This window comes from Patella vulgata, chromosome 6 (assembly GCF_932274485.2).
Source record: "Patella vulgata chromosome 6, xgPatVulg1.2, whole genome shotgun sequence".
In the NCBI taxonomy this organism is placed as follows: domain Eukaryota; kingdom Metazoa; phylum Mollusca; class Gastropoda; family Patellidae; genus Patella; species Patella vulgata.
In genome coordinates this window covers 9,816,905-9,843,357 of record NC_065884.2, presented here as the reverse complement: position 1 = coordinate 9,843,357, position 26,453 = coordinate 9,816,905, and the positions used below count along the sequence as shown (strand labels likewise).

The 26,453-nt window shown below is 36.9% G+C and overlaps 1 protein-coding gene and 1 pseudogene across 3 annotated transcripts; both read right to left on the bottom strand.

The window, feature by feature from the left end:
* Positions 1–2,644: 2,644 nt before the first annotated feature.
* On the bottom strand, positions 2,645–21,469 carry LOC126825147 (uncharacterized). Of its 3 annotated transcripts, XM_050554651.2 has the most exons (11): positions 21,384–21,448; positions 21,124–21,139; positions 15,062–15,285; positions 14,024–14,127; positions 12,687–12,832; positions 11,337–11,479; positions 10,261–10,423; positions 8,388–8,533; positions 6,727–6,858; positions 6,055–6,292; positions 2,645–5,504 (listed from the first exon to the last, which is right to left on the bottom strand). In XM_050554651.2, the coding sequence occupies exons 3-11, from the start codon at positions 15,279–15,281 to the stop codon at positions 5,363–5,365; spliced, it is 1,434 nt and encodes a 477-aa protein (XP_050410608.1). In that variant the 5' UTR covers positions 15,282–15,285; positions 21,124–21,139; positions 21,384–21,448; the 3' UTR covers positions 2,645–5,362. The 3 variants fall into 3 exon arrangements, with proteins under 3 accessions (XP_050410608.1, XP_050410609.1, XP_050410607.1); XM_050554652.2 differs by lacking the exon at positions 21,124–21,139 and having other exon boundaries at positions 21,384–21,469; XM_050554650.2 differs by lacking the exon at positions 21,384–21,448 and having other exon boundaries at positions 21,124–21,304.
* A 2,982-nt stretch (positions 21,470–24,451) lies between these two features.
* On the bottom strand, positions 24,452–25,776 carry LOC126825154 (tubulin alpha-1 chain-like; annotated as a pseudogene).
* Positions 25,777–26,453: the final 677 nt, after the last annotated feature.

The window sequence follows — 26,453 nt, the reverse complement described above, 5'->3', positions numbered from 1 at the left end:
TATTCCGAAATTTAAAGGGATTGAGGAACATGCATAGCCTATATGACCTCTTTCCTAGTGCTAAATGGTTTGGGTTAAGCCATATTTGCATGATTTTTTGGATTATTTTATTTTGTAGTTTTTATAGTAGGCCTACAAACTGGACTGTTACCAATGACAAAGTCAGTAATCTTTGTAATATTACAATCAGACATTAATCACTATATTCCTGAAACAAGAACCAACGTTAAACTGGATTACCTCTTAAGGCCTAAAGAGATTCATTAAACTATGGAGTAGCGGTTTACAAACCCTGTTTGACATATTCCTGAAACAAGATTCTAACGTTAAACTAGATTACCTCTTAAGACCTAAAGAGATTCATTAAACTAGGGAGTCAAGGGTTACAAACCCTGTTTGACATCATCTGATTAAAACAGAAATGAAATGAAATGGGGTTTAACGTCCTACTGTTCTGCTCCTATACCGGGCTAATGAAGAGGGGCATACACCATACAGTGTGCTATGAGGGAAATTTTGCCCGGGCAGCTGCACTATCGCCTACTCTTATATCGAATTCCAACTGCCAGGGGATCTCTTACGCGCATTCCAATATATACACGGGACCTCGGTTTTTCGTATCATCCGAAGGACTAGACAGCTGTCCTTGTCAGGCCCTCCGTTCTGCACCACTGACAAGGGGGAATCACGCCGGAAAATCTGGATGAACTTTCTTGGCCAATGCAGGGATCGAACACCCGACCTCCAGGCTAGCGATCCAGCGTCTTAACCACCTAGCCACCGTGGCTCCTGATTAAAACAGATCCTACTTCCTTTCATTTTTATATAGCTATAAAATTAGCTTTACTTGTCTTCACTTCATTAAAGATACATTATTGAAGATGAGATTAAGAGCTACCAGTTCTAAGTAAAATAGTTAAAAATTAGATAATATAAAAGAGATATGCTCAAAATTTCAGTCAAATTGATCCACTCTGAACCAAATTACAAGCGATTGAAATTTAGGCCTAGACTTGATCATCAGTCCTAAAATTGGTAGGTTAAAAAAAAACCCATACTCTCGGTTATCCATTTTTGGATTTAATCATGAATGAGCGCTGAGCAGCAGAACGGATTCATATTCAATGAAAATCCGACACATAAGATGCCATCGAGAGTCAATTAAGGTCTTTTCATGTTAATAAATGTCTTATTAATAGTTTAGATAACATTTCAGGCCTAAAGAAAGACCTGCAATAGGCAGATTTAGCTCTTACATAATGTATGTTTAAGTCCAGGCCATCTATAAAGGAACAAAATATAGATCAAGTGTGTGAATCAAATTGTGTTTGACAATATAACATTTCATTTATTAGAAATAAACAGATAAGGAAAGAATATTTTCAAAACCAACTTGGAATAAATACACAAATTTATTTTATGATCAGTAGTGGAATACCGCTTTTTATCAGTGAAATAAAAGTGTTATTCCACTGGCTAGCAGTAGTCCATGTTGTTTTTACCTTAAATGATTGTAAAATCATAAAATAAATAGAACATTTGTCGTTTTGTCGTGAATAACATATTTTATTTCATCTCTAAGCAAGAAAACGTTTATATTTTCACTCATGCTATGCATTCGTGAAAATATAAGTTTTCTTGCTTCTCGATGAAATAAAATATGTTATTCACTCTAAAACGACAAATATCCTCTATGTATTGCAGAAAACTGGTCATGTCAAATACATACTTTAAAAATATATCAAAAAATTAAACAAGAATGATATAGGTGAAGGCAATATTATGCATATTCAAGGAATTTCAACATATGAAATGAAGGCTTTGCAGTTTGTATCATTATCATTCCTGGGATGAATGTATGCTTTTGAAACATTAAATATTTAATAGTTTTGAGAGAGTCAATGATTTGCATGATTACTGAACTCTCGTTGTATTATGATAATGGCCTTTGAAAAACCCATCAGCTAAAGCCGTCAATGTTGTCATTAACTTGAAATATGATAACATCCTTGGAAATGAAACATCAGCTAAAGCTGTCAATGTTGTTAATAACTTCTATTATGATAACGTCCTTGGGAATGAAACATCAGCTAAAGCTGTCAAAGTTGTTAATAACTTGTATTATGATAACGTCCTTGGAAATGAAACATCAGCTAAAGCTGTCAATGTTGATATTAAGTTTTATTATGATAACTTTCATGGTGCAAATATATATCAGATTAAGCAGACAGTGTTGTTAATAAGCTATTTTATAACTTCCTTGGAATAAAAATATCAGCTGAAGCAGTCAATGGATCACATGTATATCTGAATGAAACTGACATTTTAATAATTATAAAAATGACGCATATTGGATACTAATTGCTGTTTATCATAATTGAATATAATTTATAGAAAATTATAAATAGATAATAAAAAAGTAAAAAAGAATGTCTCAATATTTTATAAAACATATAAACATTTAGGACCAACAATACAAGTATAGTACTCAGTGGCGCAGTGCGATATGGGAACAGTCTTCCCTTGCTTTGTTTGGGAGGAGGAATGGCATTCCCTTGCTTTGTTTGGGAGGTGGGACAGCGTTCCCTCACAATTAAAAGTCTATATTATATCCAAGCAAACAAGATGTAATGAATGTTCTTAATTTAATTTTCAACTTAGTAATGTTAGTGTACAAACTATGAGGTATTACAATATAATGACATTACTTAATTATAAAATAAAATTTACATGTTTAGCTTATTTTACAGCAAGCGGTTATTCAACATACCCTCTCATTTTAAACATTATAAAAAAAAGACCAGGGAAAATGATACATCACATTAAGTATATAAAAACATAAGAAGAAAGGCCAGAAAGAAAGACTAGAAAAATGATACATTATGTTAAGTATACAAAAACAAAAATCTCCATTACCCATAGGTGAGGACTGTTAGATTTTACAGGTGTACAGGGGCAGGTACCCAAATTTCTCTGTTTTTGTATGAATATCACCAGACACCAATTTAGCTGAGTATTTCACGAAGTGACTTTCAAAGTTATTTTAAATTATAGAAAATTACAAAAAAATAAACAATATTTGTGAAATTAAATGAGATGGGGTTTAACATTCTACTGTTCTGCTCCGAACTGGGCTGATGAAGACGGGCATACGTCTTACAGGAACATTTTGCCTGGACAGCAGCACTATGACCTACTCTTATATCGAATTCCATCTGCCAAGGGAATAATTTAAGTGAGATTCTTGGTACCGCAGATAGGAATATATATATATTAGTCTTAAAGATTCTTAGTACTATAGAGGGACCCATGGTAGCTAAGTGAATAAGATGCTGGCTCGTTAGCATGGAGGTCGCGGGTTCACTGCTGGTTACCCCCCCCCCCCATCTCATTTCATCTTCAATACACCCCCACTGACCCAGATGTTATTAACCGTTGATCATAGTGTTTAACGTCCGCTTCCACCGAAGATGATATCACAGACAAGTTGTCTTATTTTCATTTTTAATATCTTAGCACACGTGCAAGGATCTTTCCTATGGGAGGAAAGCAGAACACTCCCACAAGGTTGAGAAGGCGCTCGTATCTCCAAGCCAAATACGCTCTCACCCGGGATGGAAACCACAACCGCAAGCCAGAGTTGAACGGCCAGCTAGAGGTCGAAGCGCAACACTCTAGACCATTAGGTCATCCCAACCCTCAAAGTCATTAACTGAAAACTGATAGTTATTTATAACCCTGCAGATACACGCCTATAAATATATATAATATACATAAAAATCACAATTTGAGAAACAAAACAAGACTCTTCTTGCTCTAGTACTTTCAATCCAATTAGGATCTCATCGGCCAATGAAATGGTCTGTTACAGCGACTTCTTGACGTGCCATGCACGGAACTGTGGGTAAACTACATAAAAACGTGGACGCTGATTGTTTTGATGAGAGGTCAAAAGGCGCTCGTAGGACCCCTGACACGACCTTCAAGTAAAACTTGTCAGATCTTCATGTAGTGCAGGCCATATAAAAAAACGAAACGAAATATAGATCTGTATTTAAATCAGATTGAACAATCACAGTGTTTATTTGGTTTTTATATGTGTGCAGATCTATGACTGGAGTTTAAATAAAGGTGCACTACACTACATGACTACCGGTATATATCTATTTGTCATGGCACGTATGTATTTAATTATATTTGGCTATTAAATAATCCTGAAAGATTTAATACTATTAATTAAAGATACATTCCCACGAAGGTATTCATAGGGTAGTTATTTCCAATTAAAGTATACAGTAGAGACACCCAAAACTGCAAGAATATATTGACCCCTGTGAACTCGGGGGGCTGGATTCCCCAAAAAACAAGCATGAGGCATGTACACACATGACAAATTTAAGAGGAACACGTTTGATAAATACAATAGTTTGAATATGTTTTTAGTCCAAACATATCATAAAATTACCCAGTTTGTACGTGGGAAGGCATCTTTAAGACTATCATATTTCACTACTATATACATATAGTCAGACTAAATCCACCTCAATATTAATTTTTTAGTAATTTTCAGGTTTTGATCGATCAATATAAAGGTGGATTCAAGACTTTCTTCGCCTCAAATCACAATTTCTATTCAACATATAACACACATCACATCACATACGTCTTTTAAACAAATTATCACTTAATACGACTTCAGACTTCAATGGTGATTAAAACAACAGAACTCTCTTATTTGGGTCAAAAAGAATAGTGTTGATTTGATTTCATGAATTTTAAAAGGTCAGGCACAACATCAAGAAAATCGTTACCTACCTAATTACAATCAGATGTTGTTATTTGTTTATTTGTATGGTCACTTCATCAAGAGAGAGAGAGAGAAATGGGGTTTAACGTCCACTCGACACAAAGTAGGTCATTTCGGGACATATGGTTTAATTTTATTTCTATAATTCGCTTGCGCGTAGGGGTCTTTAGCAGTGGGAGGAAACCGGAGGACCCAGAGAAAACCCACAAAGTTGGACAGGCGACCCTACTCCTTGTCACGTACAACCTCACTTCATCAACATGTACATGTAAATACAAGGTTAAGAAAAATAGACAAGCAAACAAATATCTCAATACTCAAGGTCTTTGAAAAGATTTTGTGAAATCTTCTGTATCACAGATTCTCATTGTTAGGTTGATACGGAAATACTTTCAGACAAAATTGAGGAAGAGTAAACAAAAGAAAAATATAGATTTAATTTAACTTGTTTCCAAATCCTGATTTGAGTTAGGCTCAAATGAAAAAGGGTTCTGTTCTTTTGAGATCATCAACCAAAATTTGCCTATTTTTCTTTTACAAAAACAATGAAGATATTTATGGATTATCTTCCGTAAGTTGTCTAATCTCATCAGCTAAAACTTTAGTGACGTGCATTGCTTGTTCAACTTCTACACCCCCTATCTGTTGTAAGGCTACAGCTGCTGCTTCACGGACGTGAGAAATAACATCATTACGCCTGCAAATAAAATAAATACAAATCAAATTTAATAATACATTTCTGCCTTCTCTTCTTTGATTTTTAAATGGCCATGGAATCTTTTATGTGCACTACCTCACCACCCCAGTCTTTTATGTGCACTACCTCACCACCACAGTCTTTTATGTGCTCTAGCTCAGTCCTTTATGTGCTCTACCTCAGTCCTTTACATACTCTACCTCAGTCTTTTATGTGCTCTAGCTCAGTCCTTTATGTGCTCTACCTCAGTCCTTTACATACTCTACCTCAGTCTTTTATGTGCTCTAGCTCAGTCCCTTACGTGTTCTACCTTAGTCCTTTATGTGCTCTACCTCAGTCCTTTATGTACTCTACCCCAGTCTTTTATGTGCACTAGCTCGGTCCTTTATGTGCTCTACCTCAGTCTTTTATGTGCTCTACCTCAGTCCTTTATGTGTAGTATTTTATCTACGTCATTCTTTTGACCCATCTGGACAAGTCAGAATTGAGCTTGACAAATATCAAAACTTATTCTCCGTCTAAATATGGAAGTGATAGAAAATAAACATACCACATATGAAGTAGCTTTTTAACGGCTTGTTCTGCATGAAGATGTCCCAGTGCCAGACATCCAGCCTCGCGAACCAATCTGTCTTTATCCATCAAAGTTCTCAATAGTTTGTTTAGTGATTGGTCATCATTTGCTTCTGTTCTAGCCAATGAAATAGCTGCTACAGCTCGTACATTTGCGTCTGGGTCTGTCAATAAATCTTGTAAAGCCTGAATAACGGGAGCACTTCGATATTTGGCTGAAAAACAACAATCATTGACAATTATTAGAATATAAACAGCCAACAGCAGACACAAGATACTTAAAGCACATGCAGCCAGTTTATTTATTTACAGAAACTGACAGTTCCCCTATTAACATCACAGTAATATTTTACTCAGGCAACAGCTTTTGTCTCTACTCTTCCTTCAAATTCAAACTGCAAAGGGTTCTTTTACATGCGCACCAACGTGAAAACGGGACCTTGATTTTTCGTTTTATCCAAAAGACTAGTCATATTTCTTTGCCAGGCCCTTAGTCCTGCACAACTGACCAGGGAAGCCAAAAACACAAAAAAAACAAACAGCTGGGATTTTCCCTTTAAATATTTATCAAAGAGCAGAGAATAATCTGGGATCTAGATTAAGACCACAAAAAGACAAAATAAAAAGAGTCAATGGCTAGACTATTTACCAAGATTTTCAATGGCTTCAACTCGTACGGAAGAGTCCATGTCAAATACTTCCTTCATGGCGTAACTTTCACGAGCCTGGTCTTCGATTCTCTTCCATAGAGGCTGTTCTTCATCATCAACCACACAAAAACCTAGAAACAATAAAAAAAAACCAAACCAAACTTTTAAATGGAAAGAAAAGAGATAGGATTTAATGTCTTGTTGACAATACTTAGTTGAATTTATAAGAAAATTATTTTGTGGTTTTTCCTTTAATAAACGTGGCAATAGTGGTGTCATTACAAAGCCCAGAAGGGAGCCACAAGTGTTCAGTGAGTAGGACGTTGGCTCGCTAACCTGGAAGTCCCTAGTTCGATCCCTGCGTTGGTAGAGAAAGTTCATCAGGATTTTCTGGTGTGATCCCCCTTGTCAGTGGTGTATGATGGAGGGCCTCCAGACTTCTCTTGGAAATAAGAGTAGGCTGTAGAGCCGCTGTCAGTGCAAAATCCCCCCCCACCCATGGCACATTGCATGGCATATGCCTGTCTTCATTAGCCCAGTAAGAGCAGAATAGTAGGATGTTAAACCCCATTTAATTTCACAGACATCCTTATAGTAAGGACCAGGGATCTCTGTACGATCATATCGGCCAGTCTGGTCTAAATGGCTTGTAAAATTTGCTATTTCAAAGAATTTGACATTAAAACATAATAAACACAGTAAAATTTTTAGATTTTATGCATAAAAGACTTAAAAGACCTGATGTGCCATTTGAAGCAATAAAAATAATAGTTCAATAGTGGTTCAATTCCTTCAGTTTTTACAAATATATGTGGAATTGAAATTTCATTGATCTATGCTGCTTTGCTATGAAATAAGGATGCCGTCATTTTGTTGTCGGGGGGTTGGATGGCTGAATGGTAAGCGTGCGCGCGCTGTATCATAAAGTCTGTCATTGAGTCGACTGCCATGGTTTCGAATCCCCGGTTGTACGTGACAAGGAGTAGGGTCGCCTGTCCAACCTCGTCGGTTTTCTCCTACTGCTAAAGACCCCTACGCTCAAGCGAATTATTGAAATAAAATTAAACCATATGTTAGTCCCGAAATGACGTAGTTTGTGTTGAGTGGACGTTAAACCCCATTTCTCTTTCTCTCCCCAATGCGCAAGCGAATTATTGAAATAAAATTAAACCATATGTTAGTCCCGAAATGACGTAGTTTGTGTCGAGTGGACGTTAAACCCCATCTTTCTCTCTCTCATTTTGTTGTCCACGAAAATTTAATAATAGGTCTGTTTTAAATCTGACTGAATGCTAGCTTGGACTTTATCTAGCATTGGTATTTTGAATTTGTTTCCTTAATTAAATAATCAATCGGAGTACATATTAGCGTGGCTTATGCGGTGAGAAATTTGATAGTTTGGCTACTTATTTATTGAAATAATGTCATATTCTTTGATATTAATGTTTGGTTAATAAAGGAACAGATTCATGTCACTTTATTCATAAAATATTCTTTAACGATTGAGAGTTAAAATCTAGGCATAAATTTTAGTTCTTAGCCATTGCAATGGCAGTCGAATTAAAATAAATTAGTTTCATTTTTTGTAACTAAAGCTCTTGGATCCTATTTCACATCATTTCACACAAAACGTAAATTTGCTATAAATATTTTTTTTTACTTTCAAATATATCAAAATGTAAAATATTGTCGTCTCCAACTTCCATCTCACGAAATAACACATCCATCAACCATTTTTCTTCTTCTGGATCAGAAAAAAGTTTCTTCATTGGAAATGCAAATGTTTTGGTAAGGGCATCGACAAATCTGTAAAATATACAAAAATGTGTGAAATTAAGAGTGAAATACGAATTCGCTTACTGCTACAATCAATAAACTTATACATTCCACTACATTCAGGGTAGAGGAAAGAAAATATTTTTGGAGAGAGAGAGAGAGAGAGAGAGATAGAGAGAGAGAGAGAGAGAGAGAAATGGGGTTTAACATCCACTCGACACAAACTAGGTCATTTTGGGACTAACACATGGTTCAATTTTATTTCTTTAGCAGTGGGAGAAAACCCATGAGGTTGGACAGACGACCCTACTCCTTGTCATGTACAACCGGGGAATTGAAACTCAATGCCAGACCTTATGATACAGTGCGCACGTGGTAACGGCAATCCAATCCCACTTTTTGGAAAGAAGGAGATATGTGGTGTTAGACCTATGTAATACAACTAGGGTCATTTCAGGATGAAATATATATAACTACACTGGTAAATTATTTTACTGGAGAGTCTAATAAGATCTTTTTATCAAACAGTACATTACTGGGTCCAGTTGATTGACTTGATTAATGGTTATAATATCAATTCAATGTAGCAAATATTATCAGGCATTCAAATACGTTATCTGGTTATAGGGTCATTCAGTGTCAAATCAATCAATGAGTTAAACTCAATTTTTCTGAAATCTGGATTATATGCTTATTTTAGGGTTTAATGTCCACTCGACGCAAACTAGGTAGTTTCAGGACTAACACATGGTTCAATTTTATTTCAATAATTTAGCAGTGGGAGGAAACCAGGGGACCCGGAGAAAACCCTCGAGGTTGGACAGGAGTCCCTTCTCTTTGTTACGCACAACCTTGGAATCGAAACCACATCAGCTGACTCAATGACAGACCTTATGATACAACATGCACATGCTACTGATTCGGATATCCAACCCCTGGTTCAGAAATTGAATTATCAGGACTGATACCTTACATGATATCGGGACTGACATCTTACATTCTATCAGGACTAAAAGTATAGTTAATTTTTCATTAGAATGAGATTTTTTCTAGATTTGGGACCCACAATGGCTCAGTAAATAAGGCATTAACTTGCTAACCTGGATGATCTGTGTTCGATTCCTGCGTTGACCGAGAAAGTACATTGTCAATTTCTGGCATGGTTTCCCCTTGTCAGCGGTGTATGACGGAGTGTCTGATAAGGAACAATGTATAGTCGTTTGGATGGAACAAACAAATGAGGTCCTTTGAGCACATTGGTTGCAGGTAAAAGAACCCTTGACAGTTGGAATTTGAGCATACATGGCGTATGTGCATATTCATTAGTGCACTTAGTAAATGAAATGAAATGAAATGGGGTTTAACATCCTACTGTTCTGCTCCTAAACTGGGCTAATGAAGATGGGCATACGCCATACAGTGTGCTATCGCCTACTCTTATATCGAATTCTAACTGCCAAAGGATCTTTTACGTGCATTCCAATGTATACACAGGAGCTCGTTTTTTTCGTCTCATCCGAAAGACTAGACAGCTGTCCTTGTCGGGCCCTCTGTTCTGCACCACTGACAAGGGGGGAACCACGTCGGAAAATCCAGATGAACTTTCTCGGCCAATGCACGGATCGAACACCCGACCTCCAGGCTAGAGAGCCAGCATCTAAACCACCTAGCCACCGTGGCTCCCAGCGCACTTAGTGCAGAGCTGAAGGACGCTAAACAACATTTCATTTCATTTCATTTTTTCTAGATTCACTTACTTGTTCCAATCTACCTGATCTTTATTAAACCTGTCCTTCCAGAATTTAGTTGGCAGAAGTTCAGTTGCGTTATCTTCAAACGAGCGATTATAATTTGGTGCTTTACGGTAAATATTTTTACGTGACATTGACCTTTTAAACTCTTTCTTTTTATCAGGGCTACCTGCAAAATAAAGGTTTGAATAAACATGGTATAATAGATGGCGCTACTAAACATGCTGATATGTTTGCAGATTTTCAAATTAAATAAAAATTGTGACATCTAGCTAAAAATGTGATTTTTCGTACAATCGGGTGAAATCTTTATACAACATTTAGTAATAGAACATATATGTTTTCCATATGAATTATGTTTTATAGTTCAATCAAGTGCAATAACCCATCAAGGTACTCTCCCATAGTTGTCATTGGGGATATAATCCTATATTTCCCTTTTCATCAAATGTGGACGTATAAACATAATAAAAATGTAGAGATGAATAAGGGAATTTCTGTCTCTATGTACCTGTGGTCTTCATTCTATAAAACTAAAATTTTTGGTTCTCTGCCTTGACTACACATTGCGGGTAATGGTGGCTAAGTGGGTAAGACGCTGGCTAGCTAGCCTGGAGGTCAAGTGTTCGATCCCTGCATTGGCCGAGAAAGTTGATCCATATTTTCCGGCGTGGTTCCCCCTTGTCAGTGATGCAGGACGGGGGCCTGACAAGGACAGGTGTCTATTTCGCATGGGAAGAAAAAGTGCACGTAAAGGATCCCTTGACAATTGGAATTCGATGTAAGAGTAGGCCGTAGTGCCACTATCCGGGCAAAATGTCACTCATAGCACACTGTATGGCGCATGCCCGTCTTCATTAGCCCAGTTCGGAGTAAGACATTAACCCCATTTCATTTCCTTTGATTAAACATTGCATAATAATACAGTTATTATCATTATTATGTACAGTTTTTCTAGAGTGTAACTATTCACTAAAGTGTTTACAATAAATGAATAATAAATGAACGCTTGTATAGCGCTAATTCCACACTTGCTTTAAATAAATTATGTAACAAATAATCAAGACTGTTTATGGGTATACCTGAGTTATCTGCCTTGCTTTCGTCATCTTCAGCTCTCTGTTTTAATTCAGACTGTAACATGGATAACAATTCGCTAAAACTTTCTTCAAATTTATCTTCATCAACGAAATTACTCCATTTATAACTTGCTAACTGTAACTTCCTGTAATAATAGGACAGATATCGTAGAATCACACAAAACTCGTAGTCTGTAGTCATCAACACCCAGTACCCTTGTATACCATAAAAACTAAATCAAATTTATTTCCATGGAACACCAAAATGATTAAATTCAAGAAATGTCTAATTAACAAAATACACAATTACTGTATTATAATAGGTTATATGTGTACAAAGTTTCATAAAGATATCTTAAAGAGTTGATGAGACAGGCCCCGGAAAAAGAGAACAATGGGGTTTAACGTCCACTCGACACAAACTAGGTTATTTCAGAACTAACATATGGTTTAATATTATTTCCATAATTCGCTTGCACGTAGGGGTCTTTAGCAGTGGGAGGAAACCGGAGGACACAGAGAAAACCCACGAGGTTGGACAGGTGACCCTACTCCTTGTCAACTACAACCGGGGAATCGAAACCCCGCCAGTTGATTAAATGATAGACTTTATGATACAGCGCACTTGCTAATCATTCAGCCATCCACCTCCTCCCCCGTATTAAACTGATATCTTGATATTAACAGTATATAAAACAACTCCTCAGTGCAACTGTATAGAACTTTTTCAACTTTGACATTGTCTCTTTATACAAATGGGCTTTAACGTCCGCTTGACACAAACTAGGTGATTTCGGGACTAACATATGATTGAATTTTATTTCATTAATTCACGTGTGCATAGGTGGGAGAAAACCCACGATATTAGGCAGGAGACTATTCTTTGTCGAAACCATGCCACATGACTGAATGACAGGTCATTTGACCACCGAACACTGTAAATTAGCGCTGGCTATTCACTTCCTCACAATTCGCGTATTGATTCATAAGACACTGAATTGATTTTTTTTTTTTTTGTCGTTGTTACTCTTAATTATCCACATAACACATTATGCATTCAGTAATTTATTAACCTGTCACTATTAACTATCCACATCACACATTATCCATAGGTACACAAACATTCTTAAATTATACTGGTCCTTATTTTGAACCACATCAATATCATGATATAAAACAGTTTTATTCTTCGACATCGGCAGGACTAAAAATATCAATTATTCATTTATCCTAAGTCATAATACATATGTTATCGTGACTGCAGTGGAAATACCCAGCACTACCGTAAAGATATGGAAATGGTCATAACATTCTACCTATGGTATAATATATATATAAACAAAATTAACTTACATTCCTGTGTCCATCAATGGATATAAACTTTCTTGTTTCTCTAGCGCGATGGGGAATATAGATGATGATGATATATATGCAAGAGCGAGCTCATCTTTACAATATTTTGATTTAACGGACGCTGAACTCACGATGGAAATAAACAACTGAAATCATAGAAAATAGAATATAAAAACTAAATCATAAAATATAGAGTAAACAACCGAATATAGAAATAAACAACCGAATATAGAAATAAACAACGGAAACAACCGAATATAGAAATAAACAACCAAATATAGAAATAAACAACTGAATATAGAAATAAACAACCAAGTATAGAAATAGACAACCAAACATAGAAATAAACAACCGAATATAGAGTAAACAACCGAATATAGAAATAAACAACCGAATATAGAAATAAACAACCAAATATAGAAATAAACAACTGAATAGAAATAAACAACCGAATATAGAAATAAACAACCAAATATAGAAATAAACAACTGAATAGAAATAAACAACCGAATATAGAAATAAACAACCCACTATAGAAATGAACAAATGAATATAGAAATAAACAACTGAATAGAAATAAACAACCAAATATAGAAAAAAACAACTGAATATGGAAATAAACACCCAAATAAAATGAAATTGAGGTACATTTCAGCACAAACCACAAGATGATTAGAATAAAGACAATACTTGAGAAATTGTTAGAAAATTATATAAACACTTTTTTTAAACACCTGTTTAATTCATAATTGGATACATCAATTAATGTATACATATTCAATATTATGACAAAGAATTACTTGTCACTCTGAAATCGTACATTTATCGCTAAGTATGCAGTAGCAAAGAATCTCTTATTGATCAATTTTTTGTTTGATCAATCAACGCAAGTTAAAATATCATGTGATCTTACGACATGGTAGCCAAGAAATCACATAATCAGCATGACAATCTCTGAATTGCTTGTATGTACAAACACTGGTTGCCTAACAACTGCTTGTAGTCAATTTATGTCAACTGTCAAACATAAATAGGATATACCCAGGGCCTTAACTAGCTCAGAGCAATGAGGGGGGCGGGAAGTGTGCTCAGGGGGTGCTGTAAAATTGACAGACAATGTATATCTATTGTTTTTATGGTTGACAATTTTTTCATGGTGGAGGGGGTGGGGGGCGAAACATTTTGCTGGGGGGGAACACCCCCACCTCTACTTACGGGCCTGGATATAACACAATCTCTTTGACTACAGGTTTTAAAGAATGAAAAAAAAATACCAAAATATAAAATCCGATCAAATCGATAATTAAATTTTGACCAATTTTATGATAGTATATTACCTTGGAATCAATGATGGCCTGTCCGATTTTATTAAGGAAATCCACACCTGCTTGTAAACCAGCTATATCAACCCAAACACTTATTCCACTTTCTTCTAATTTCTCTGGTAAATACCAAAATATAGACATGTATCAAAGATTAAAGATGCATTATGTAAGATTTAGATAAAGAGCTGACCAGTATTAGAAATTATAGTTTAGACTTAGATAATAAAAGAGGAATATATTAAAAATACATTACATAAGATTTAGATAAATAGCTGATCAGTCTTGCTATTATTGTTTAGTAATAGATAATGAAAGAGGAATATATTAAAAATTTCAGTCAAATTAGTGTATTCTGTGGCCTGAGCCAAGTTATCACTGTTTGTAGTTTTGACAAGATGTGTGTATCACGGTACTGGTATATTCAAGGCTTAGCCTCGCTTCTCCATTTTTAAATTAAATCATTCAATGGCCGAAACGTTCTAATCTAGTCAAAATCTTGTATATTCGAAGGCATCTAGAGTTAATTATGGTCTAGTCATGTTAATCAATGTCTAATTAATAATTTATATAACATTTAAAGCCTAAACAAAGAGCTGTAACAGGCATATTATCTGAATAATCAATAATTTAACAACTCTAAAATCAGAGTTAAAGGGACAAGTTTTGGTTTAAACAGTATTTTTTTTTACGAAAGTATTGTACACTTTAAAGGCATAAAGAAATGGATACTAGAACTAGCAAAGGAAATGAAATGAAATAGGGTTTAACGTCCTACTGTTCCGCTCCGAACCGTGCTAATGAAAATGAGCATACACCATACAGTGTGCTATGAGGGAAATTTTGCCTGGGCAGCGGCACTATGGCCGACTCTTATATCGAATTCAAACTGTCAATGTGTACATGGGACCTGTCCTTGTCAGACCCCTTGTCCTACATCACTGACAAGGGGAAACCACACCAGAAAATCTGAATGAACTTTCTCGGCCAAAACTAGCAAAGGAGGTGTATATTAATGTACTGTCTTGCAGAATGAAAATTTTTTATATGTACCTCTAAGTTTTTTCATAAATGGTGTATCAGCATGACTATAGCTGATCATGAGGTCTTTAGGTCCTTGACTTTGTTGTGATTCAGGTGATGGTTTTGGAGGTAGCGGAGGTTTCTGTAACTTCGGTGTGTCTTCTTTACATTCCGTAGATTTCGTCGAAACGACCGAAGAGTTTGGAGTACTCACGGTACTTCCCATATTACTTTTGTAAGCCATATACATTTATCTACAAAAATATACATAAATCGTAAACCTATTGATTAGTGATGATTATATATTGATTCAAATAAAGAGAGAGAGAGAGAGACACACACACACACACTAGGTCATTTCAGGACTAACATATGGTTCATTTTTTTTTCAATAATTCACTTGTGGGAGGTAACCGGATGACCTGGAGAAAATCCACGAGGTTGGACAGGCGACCCTACTCCTTGTCACGTACAACCATGAAATCAAAACCACGCCAGTTGACTTAATGACAGAACTTATGATACAGCGCACACGTGCTAACCATTCGGCCATCAAACCCCCCCACTCGAATGAAAAGAAAATGTAAACCTATTGATTACTAATACCACTGAATGAAGATTATATATTGATTCAAATGAAAAGATCAATTTTGGGATCCTGTTTAAGAGTTCTTTAAGTTGGATTGATCTCTTAAGGCCATACCAATTTTAACAGGGGGTTGGATGGCCGAATGGTTAGTACATGTGCACGCTGTGTCATACGGTCTGTCATGGAGTCAACTGGCAGGGTTTCGATTCCCCGGTTGTACATGACAAGGAGTAGGGTCGCCTGTCCAACCTCGTGGGTTTTCTCCAATGTCCTCCCATGCTAAATACCCCTACGCGGAAGCGAATTATTGAAATAAATAATTGAAACATGTGTTAGTCCCGAAATGGCCTAGTTTGTCTCTCCTCACTAATTTGAACTTTCGTTCTTTGGAAACGCCTCTTAAAATTTTGTGTCCTATCTTTGGGGGAAAAAATGATATTTTAAAAAACCCAAAAATACTTGGTTGCTCTTTTCAAAAGCTCTTAGTTCTGCAATTGTGACAAATTGCTCCATAACTCGTATCATAGGAAGTTATATTGTATACATGTAAAGTATTTATTTAAATGCATAGAACCAATTTGAACCCCACATACATGTATGCGAACTCATTGAACCCCCTATGTTACTGAGCTATGATATAAGATATGCTGTCCACACATGTATCTAATTACGGACGTAATAATTTCCACATGTAGTGACAATGTTCTCGATTAAATAGAATTAGCACAGTTAGCTATACAAGGGTATATAAGACCCCGTGCTGTCTGTAGTTAGCAGAGATGCAGATGAGAAAGGAGCGGGGAGGAGAAGCGACGCAGATGAGAGAAGGGCGGGGAGGAGAAGAGAGGAGCAGAGACTGGCGAATGGGTTTCAGTCGCAGCCGGAATGGTGTCTTAATGTACCATGTTCCTGATGTAAAAAAATAACATATTTACTAAACTGATCTCTGTTATCACTAAGATAGTGTTACACAATTCAAAGTATTGAAATTCTAAATATAACCTCCATGTGACACAAACTAGGTCATTTTGGAACTATTGTATGGTTCAACTTTAATTTAATAAGTCTTTATCAGTGGGAGGAAACCAGAAGAACCGGAGAAAACCTACGAGGTTTGACAGGCGACTCTTCTCTTGTCCTGTACAACTGGGGAATCGAACTACACCAGTTTCTTGTCAGGCCCTCCGTTGTGCACCACTGACAAGGGGAAACCACATCGGAAAATCCTGATCGAACATGTGACCTCGATGCTAGTGATCCAGCATCTTACCCACTTATCCACCGTGGCTCCTACATGTGGATGATAAACAAAACAAGTTTGAATATATCTAGAACAATCCCCTATTATTTCCAACAGGCTTCGTCAAGTTGCAGTCATGATAGGTTGAATACACTTACAAACTGTCTACAAACAAAATGGAGAGAACAGAATCCAAGCAGCGATTATACCAGGGTTCTTAATACATTTTGAAACGAATCGGCCAGATTTGGGTCAAATGACGTCCCGGTAGGAAATGGGTTTTAAAATTTTAAGCTTCCATTCCCTATACTATGTATAGTGCTAGCACCATTGGATAAAAATCTTATAATATAACTTGTTAAAGCTTCCATTCCCTATACTATGTATAGAGCAAGCACCATTGGATAAAAATCGAATAATAATATAGTAATGTTAGTAATTTAATCAGACATAGTTATAAGTCTATTAGTACAAATATTACCTCAGAATTAAGCTGTATTATAAATAAAACAGTAGTGCAAGTTATATTGAACTTTTTATACAGAAGTATGCAAATATTGACTGAGACTACTGATCAAACATCAAGTATATAAATAGTTAATTATTGATGTATTAAGCATTCATTACAATGTAAGGCCAAATAAACGAAATATTCTACTTCTCACTGATACTTCTTAAATAGGGCCGCATTAAAGTGGCATTAGGAGAGATTAAATAAAAAGCTGACAGTTCTCGCTACATGTATAATAGTTAAAAAATAGATAATGAAAAGAGAATATGTTGAAAATTTCAGTCAAATTACTTCATTCTGAGCCTAGATAACGCCGATACAATTATAGCCTTGCCTCGATTTTCATTACTACTGTTGTTACGATAATAAACAAAGTCTCATTTATCCATTTTTTCAGTTTAACTGCATCGACCACAAAACGTATTTAAATCTAATTATCGCAGCCATCCGATCGCATCGAGGGTTGATTATGATCTTGGTAAGTTAATTAATGTCTAATCAATAACTTATAATATACAATTCAAAAAAAGTAGGGGATATTTGATTTTGGGGGCATAATACTAAAATATGCAAATGACTACGAAAAAAGTCACTATAGAACCTAACAGAAAAAACATTTCCAGTTACATGTGACGCCCAAACGCACCAATAGCTACCGCATGGAATGCAGGTGATGCTTGGGATCATCATGGGGGTCCAACCCAAGATTTGCACGACTCTGACTTTGAATGTTACAGTCATTGTGGCATTGAATTCCAGGGTGGAAACATCAGTTTAATTGTTTTAGTGACCAGAAAACAAATTTTGATATGCGTCGGCTTACCCAAAATGAAAGGTTACGTGCCATTGGCATGCTACAGATCGGCACAACACAGGTGGTTGTGGCGCGGACGATTAATGTTTCTCAGTCTGTCATAAGCAGGCTATGGTCCAGATACCGTGATACACAATCTGTACAGGACAGACCACGCTCAGGTCGACCAAGGGCGACAACTCAAGCCCAGGATCGATTTATCCGTACCTTGGCCTTGAGAAATCGTGTCATCACAGCAAATCAGATCAGCGCTCGTCTTCAAACAGACACTGGTGTGAGAGTGAGTGGCCAGACGATTCGGAATCGACTGCATAGGGGTCACCTTCGCGCCCGATGTCCTCGCGTGATCCCTTGTTTGAGAGATCATCACATTCAGGCAAGACGTCGTTGGTGTAGGGATCGTCAACACTGGGATAATCGACGCTGGAGCAATGTGATGTTTTCAGATGAGTCAAGGTTCACTGTTGATTTTTTGGACAGACGTAGGAGGGTGTGGCGTCGTCGAAACGAGCGCTTCCAAGACGTTAACGTCATCAGACATGATCGATTTGGGGGTGGTTCTGTTATGGTGTGGGCAGGCATCACTGTTGCTGGAAGAACGGCTTTACATGTTGTTGCAGGGCGTGTTACAGGCCAGTACTACCGGGACAACATCTTGGCAGTCCATGTTGTGCCGTTCGCATGACGTCATGGCCGCCGTTTCATCTTCCAGGATGACAACGCAAGATGTCACAGGGCCAGGATCGTTACAGGTTACCTCCAACAACAGAACATCACCACATTACCTTGGCCAGCACTGAGTCCCGACCTCTCCCCCATCGAGCATGTCTGGGACATGCTTGGACAGAGGTTACGTCAACGTCAACAACGTCCTGCCAATGTCCAAGAACTTGCTGCTGCGTTGCAACAGGAATGGGACAATCTGGACCAAAATGACCTTAGACGTCTCATTAGGAGTATGCCACGTCGGATCAATGCTTGTTTGGCAAACAGAGGAGGATTTACCCGTTACTGACTTGGTTGTGATGCTGTGGTAACTTTGCTGTTTGACCCCGGGTATCATTTTACCCTTATAATGGTCAGTCTGTGCCTTACTTAGTCTAACGATCATTTGGAATAAATCGATGAATGTGAACTTCATTTCATTTTGTCATTTGTTTCTTCGTCAGTTTCATTAGGTGACTTTAATAACACTTAAAAATCAAATATCCCCTACTTTTTTTGAATAGTATATATTTCAGGCCCAAAGGAAGACCTGCAATAGGCAGATTTCTCTCTTGCATAATGCCTTTTTCAAATACACAAATCGATTAACCAATCAGCATCAGTGTTTCAATTTGTTTTCTATCGCTGTGAATGTCTATGAACTATGACTTGTGTTTTAATCAGATTGCGTTTTTTATTTTGAAAAATAAAAACATTACCGCACAATGCAGCACATAAATAATCATTTTCCCTTGGTACAGGAAGTAACTCTATAAAGGTAAATATCCCTGATAAATGCCTGTGTTATTTACAATAATAAATGATACTACAAATAAATCATATATTTATATAAACAACTGATGAGATAAATGCAGTGTCTTCAAATTCAAAGTTTAGGAGAAGTTATTTTGAATAGGAGTTATTCTTTGACAAATAAAAACACAAAAATAAACACCCTCCCTTCGATATTAGATTTTTGGGCAGGATTGTCTGAGAACCCGAATTGTTTTTTGGTATGGCCTGATATACCATACTTCCTGTATATAGCTTAGTCTATTTATATCATAATGTGGATCAACCATATAGTATAGGTTTAAAGGATTTATATATGTAAGCATATAAATACTAGATAATTACAGTTTTAATGAGGTCCTACAGTAATCTCCTACATGTATGTTCTAAGTTATAAACATAACGCTTGACATGTTGATCAGATGGCAGCTGTTCCTCGAAACACGATTTCAAAATACAAATTCAACAGGAGTCATTGGATGTAATAATAAGGAATCATAGGATGATTTACAAAACAGCAATATCACAAGTGTTTATTCATAACACTGCCAAGGCATAGACCCCCCCCCCTCCCCCAAGAGAGAGAGAGAGAGAGAGGGGGGGGGCTGTTAATGTCCAGGATACAAACTAGGTAATTTTTTGACTAAAATAATGTGTATACATACTGTTGTCCTGTTAGTAAATGTACATGTAATTTCTAGATTAAAATTATCATTTGTCTTATTTGTAAATATATATATCATTTGTCATATTGTTATAAATTTATGTAGGCCTACATGTTTATATTGTATGCTGTCTTCAATGGATGTTTTGATACAATAAAATCTTATCTTATCTATAATATAATTGGTGGACAAATTTAATTTCACTTTTCATTTAAAGGGACAATATCACTCTTGCTGGCTTGATAGCTCCAGAAAATAAATAATAGCCTTATTCTAAGTATTAGATGTTTAAGTGTCCTACCTGTTGTGTAAATTATCCATTACATCCTATTTTACTTGTCCAGAGGGTTCTAAAATATTTTTAAATCCAAGTCACATTTGAAAAGGTTTACGTTAGACTTTTCAAATCATTTAGTTGAATTTTTCCAATTTTTTAAATTAGGTGTGTTAAGATGAAATTTGTATCATCAATTAATTGGAATATTGTAAAATACCCAGTAGTACAATTTGTTGACCAGAATAAAGATTGGGACATATTATTCAGTTACAACAAGAGTGGTATTGAGCCTTTATAATCTATTTAAATAGTTAGTTAAGCCTCTAGGTCAGTAATAAGTTATTTTAGTGAACTGTCTATATTAGTAGACCTATAATGGTTATTTTGGGTTAATTAAAAAGTTATAGAACTTTTTAGTATATTAATTTCATACCTATCTATATTATGTCTGTTATTATAAAAAAAAGTTTAAGTTGCGCAATAGCAGACAAGTACTTACTCGTTTATTTACTATCCTGAAGAAAAAAAGAAAAATAACAATTTTATAAAATCAATAAATTTGTTACTGTTGTTAGGACTAGTTGATCTGTCACTGTCAGCATGCCGCCGATATATCGAAATATTCACTCAATCACGGTACAAGAAACGTCAAAAAAGACCTTTGAGTGCGGGACGCTCTGATAATTAACCCAATACAAATAGCCTGGCTTCATATGAATACAGGCATACAATTACATGAAAGATATATTTTTATATTACCATTATGACTATTCATCCACAACAGTATTCACTATGTATTGTCAAATATACTTTGCTTATTGAGAAATATTTATCGGGGAGGTAACTCCATATAAGTTATCTATAGTCTCGATTAATTAAACATAAACTTTAGCCTATCCCACATCACTAGAAACATTAATTTATTATTACGGTTATCAAATTCAACAGTGAAAATTCGCTGAATAGACATAGGTGGATAATCTCATTTATGTGGCTATATATTTGCCCGAAAATTTTCTTTGTCATCCGAATTTTTAGAATGAATCAATCATTAACTAAAACGAGTTTTTCACAAATATGTTATTGCGCGAGGTGGTATTATAGTAATTCAAAATGTAAACCGTGAGCGATTTCACTTTACAATTATATAATTAAACTTCTATGATATATGGTATGGTCTCATTCTCTTGAAGGGTTCATCGAATCTGGGGTGGGGGGAGGGGTGGGGAGATACAATATTATGTAGGAAACTATAGTAGGCTATTTGTTAAAAAGTAAAAGTATAACAGTACGGTATACATATAAATTCTTAGTTTTCAACAGAATGTCATAGACAACTATAGGAATATACTACTGACTTGAGACAATAAGTTAGTTCTATAGAAAACTATAGTTTTTACCACCAAATCTATAGGAATCACAGCTGACATGAGAATGCAAGTTAGTTCTATAGCAAACTATAGTTTTTAGCACAAAGGCTGTAGAAAACTGAAGGATTACTCAACTGACTCGAGGATACCAGTTAGTTCTATAGCAAAACTATAGCAGCACCAATGAATCTGTAGGTTTATTTTTTTCCCAATAGTTTCTTACAGTATTCTATAGAATTCTATAGGAAATTACACTTGGAAAATATTCATCTACCAATCCTACACAAAACTATAGTACATGTTTTTGAATCTATAGTCATGTAAAAAAAATACAGAATGAATTCGTTTCCTGCAGCATTCTATAGCATTCTATAGAATCCCGCAAACTTGTATAGAAACCTGTACTTTTTCTATAGGACTTTTATATAAGGGGAGGGGAGCTGCAGAGGCCTCCAGCCCCCCCCCCCGGCTCCTACGACTGTGGCTCTATGACCTGTTCTCATTTCGAATTACGAGTTTTCTTTCCATGCGCGATAACCTACATGTGGCCTTTGCTTTTCAACCATCCGAGCGACTAGGCGTGGTTTCTTGCTGCAGACTCTCCATCCTGCACCATTGACAAGCATGCACCATTGACAGGGTTGGGGAGTTGGGAGTACGGACTGCAGGGGACAGGGGGCAGGAAAAGTTTGACAATCAACTTTTACGGGCAAACCGGTTCGGTAAAGTGAAGAAAAAAATGTAAAATATACTCTTGGGGAACAAATATGTGCATGGTCTTCTATAGACAGACAGTCGTCGAAATAAAAGTACTCGAAATCCAGATTACCAGTATTGTATAGTTATATCTGGTGCAAACATATACGTATCTATCGCTCGAAAATTAAATATAGCTCTAGTGCTGCTTATTATGAGACGCACAATACTAGATCTTTGTACCATCTGGAAAATATCTTTTTCTAGGGTTAGGGTTCGGGTTAGGTTTACAAATTACATGTCAAACGTACAAATTGAAGCTGTAAAAACGGTGGATTGTGAGTAAAACTATTCTGACGGGTTAGGGTTAGACTTGTGGATATAAACACGGAAATATATTTTTCCAGATCGTACAAAGATCCAGTATCGTGCTTGTGAGACATGTTTTCTGGCATCATCAGTTTTCTGGAAATGAAATTTCTGGTGTCCTGTGAATGCAGCGGCAATAGTCCAATTGACTGATTAGAATCAAGGGGGTATATATAGAGTGGGGTTTTGGCTATATTCGACCACCTTTCCAGTTGCCATACTCCCGGACGGAGTAGAAGGAAAACACGCTTGTGGCCTAATACTCTCTAAAGGCGCGCTTCGACACTCCCCATTCCAGAGACGGTTCTGCAGACCTCGACTCCACTCACAACATAAATTACAAAAATATAATGAGCCTATATTTTGCCTCACTGTCTAGTTTCTGTACTTCTGGTCGGAATAGCTGCAGTAAAACGCAATTGCCGCCGTCTATTTTCAAAATTTTCTGGGTGAGGCCGCGGCCTTGAGACGGCAATTTTTTTCGGCCAATTGAATTCTGCTTCTGGCTTGGGTGCGGGACAACGGGACGGGTAAGTAACAGTTTCTAACGATGTTAAAAAAAACCACGCTCTCGTTTACACCTAAATAACCTTTGGCAGTTAGAATTCAAAATCGGGGAAGGCCCTGTCCGGGAAAATGTCCCTATAGTGCACGGCATAACACATCCCCATCTTCATTGCCTGCTTATTGCGCACAGAGGTAAACCGTGAAACCCCTCAAAATCTACAGAAAACTTGGATGCCTATGTGGAAAAATCAGACATGCATTTCTTCTCGGTGAACAACATTTCAAATGGCAAACAAACAGGTCCAGTCATTACCATTTACCAGAGGTGAGAACTCGAGTCCCGCGATTCGGATTCGAGTCCGACGTAATTCGCGTCAATGACCCAACTTGCGACTCGAGACAAGCCTCGAACTTGAAAGAACTTAGGACCCGAAGGGGGCATAACACTAACTTACCCTATTCGACATGAACTGGTGACTCAATTGATGAACTGGCGACTTGAGCGGGATTCGGGCCTTGTGAAGACTTGGGACTGATCGACTTGACTCGGTACCAAAGTCAACAACTTGGGACTCAATTCGGACTTGACGTGTGGCGACTTGGGAGGCGACTCGAACTCGACGTCTCGCGACCTGTTCCCACCTGTGCTCCCTTGGACATGTTTTGGAAGGTATACATAGAGATATACAATCAATATGCCGACTTCGTTTTTTGCCAGATTTAAGTAACAAAATTATTGGATATCTACAGTTTGTTGCTAAGGCGACATGGCTGGGCTGCGACGTAATAAGGTTCCAAATTGTATGTAGTACAAGAATTAATAAAGAAATACAAAACCAACTACAATATTCATTAAAATGTTTTATTTTTTCCAAAACATGTTATCTAATATTCTTCTCCACCCTCTTCTTCTCCTTCACCTTCAACAGAATCAACACCAACTTCTTCATAATCTTTCTCTAGAGCAGCCAAATCTTCTCTAGCTTCAGAGAATTCACCTTCTTCCATACCTTCACCAACATACCAGTGGACGAAAGCTCTCTTAGCGTACATGAGATCAAATTTATGATCTAGGCGAGCCCAAGCTTCAGCAATAGCAGTAGTATTACTCAACATACAAACAGCTCTCTGAACCTTGGCTAAATCACCTCCTGGTACAACAGTTGGTGGTTGGTAGTTGATACCTACTTTAAAACCAGTTGGACACCAGTCAACAAATTGGATGGTTCTCTTGGTCTTGATGGTGGCGATGGCGGCGTTGACATCCTTGGGGACGACATCTCCTCGGTACAGCATACAACAAGACATGTACTTGCCATGACGTGGATCACATTTTACCATCTGGTTGGCAGGTTCAAAACACGCGTTGGTGATTTCAGCCACGGTAAGTTGTTCATGGTATGCTTTCTCGGCTGAGATAACTGGGGCATAGGTAGCTAGAGGGAAATGGATACGTGGGTAGGGAACCAAGTTGGTCTGGAACTCAGTAAGATCAACATTAAGGGCACCATCAAATCGTAGAGAGGCGGTGATGGAGCTGACAATCTGTCCAATGAGTCTATTTAAGTTGGTGTAGGTTGGACGTTCAATGTCCAAGTTACGGCGACAGATGTCATAGATAGCTTCATTATCAACCATAAAGGCACAGTCAGAATGCTCCAAGGTGGTGTGAGTGGTCAGGATAGAGTTGTAGGGTTCTACAACAGCTGTGGAAATTTGTGGTGCTGGATAAACGGCGAATTCTAACTTGGATTTCTTGCCATAGTCGACACTCAATCTTTCCATCAGAAGAGATGAAAAACCAGAACCGGTTCCACCACCAAAACTGTGGAAGATGAGGAATCCCTGAAGACCAGTACATTGATCAGCCAATTTCCTGATTCTATCCAGGACCAAGTCAATGATTTCTTTACCAACAGTATAGTGACCACGAGCGTAATTATTTGCGGCATCTTCTTTACCAGTGATGAGTTGTTCAGGATGGAAGAGTTGGCGGTATGTACCAGTTCTTACTTCATCTACAACCGTTGGTTCCAAATCAACAAACACAGCTCTTGGTACATGTTTACCAGCACCGGTCTCACTGAAGAATGTGTTTTAGGAATCATCTCCACCACCAATAGTTTTATCTGATGGCATTTGACCATCAGGCTGGATACCATGTTCCAAACAGTACAACTCCCAACAGGCGTTGCCCATCTGGACTCCGGCCTGACCGATGTGAACAGAGATACACTCACGCTGAAAAGGACAAAAGAAAAATTGGTTAACTATTTGTATTAATCATCCTCCCAAAATTATTAAATTGTGTTCATCAGTAAATTCCTTAATCGTGGATATCTAAAATGGTATCAGTTGCAATATACTTTTTTACTAGTTTCACTTTAGATTTGAGTACTGTGCCTATACTTGATCGAATACAAGGGTGTTACTCGTCTCATCCGAACGACTAGGCGAAAATTCCTTTTCAGGCTTTCGATCCTACATTATTGGGAACAACCAAACCACGGACAGTGACAGCTAGACTGACAGCGAAATGCAAAGAGGAAAATCTTAAAATCATCGTTCTATTAACAGACAGATACTGATTCGTAAAAATATTATTAAATATGACTTACCATATTGAAGATTAAAGTTTGTCGTGAAATAAATAAATAAACAGCTTGCTATGACTGATGTTTGTCAGAAGGCAAGTTAAAGTAAATGATAACTTGAACTCAACAGTTGGTAGTTTATATACTGTAATAATTGTTGTCTATAGTAACCCTTTAAACATCACTAATCTTAGTTTACATAGAAACAGCTAGATCAATTAGACATCGGAGAAACCAATACTGTGGTCCACAAGGGATTATCTAATCGCCTGTTAACACGATAATCTTGTAAT

Excerpts from the sequence above, each read along its gene's own strand:
- LOC126825147 (XM_050554652.2), bottom strand. The coding sequence starts at position 15,281 with ATGTATATGGCTTACAAAAGTAATATGGGAAGTACCGTGAGTACTCCA. Across the intron at positions 14,128-15,061 it reads ATTTATGAAAAAACTTAGAG|AGAAATTAGAAGAAAGTGGA; the intron begins GTACATATAAAA and ends GGTATTTACCAG. Across the intron at positions 8,534-10,260 it reads GATCAGGTAGATTGGAACAA|ATTTGTCGATGCCCTTACCA; the intron begins GTAAGTGAATCT and ends TATATTTTACAG.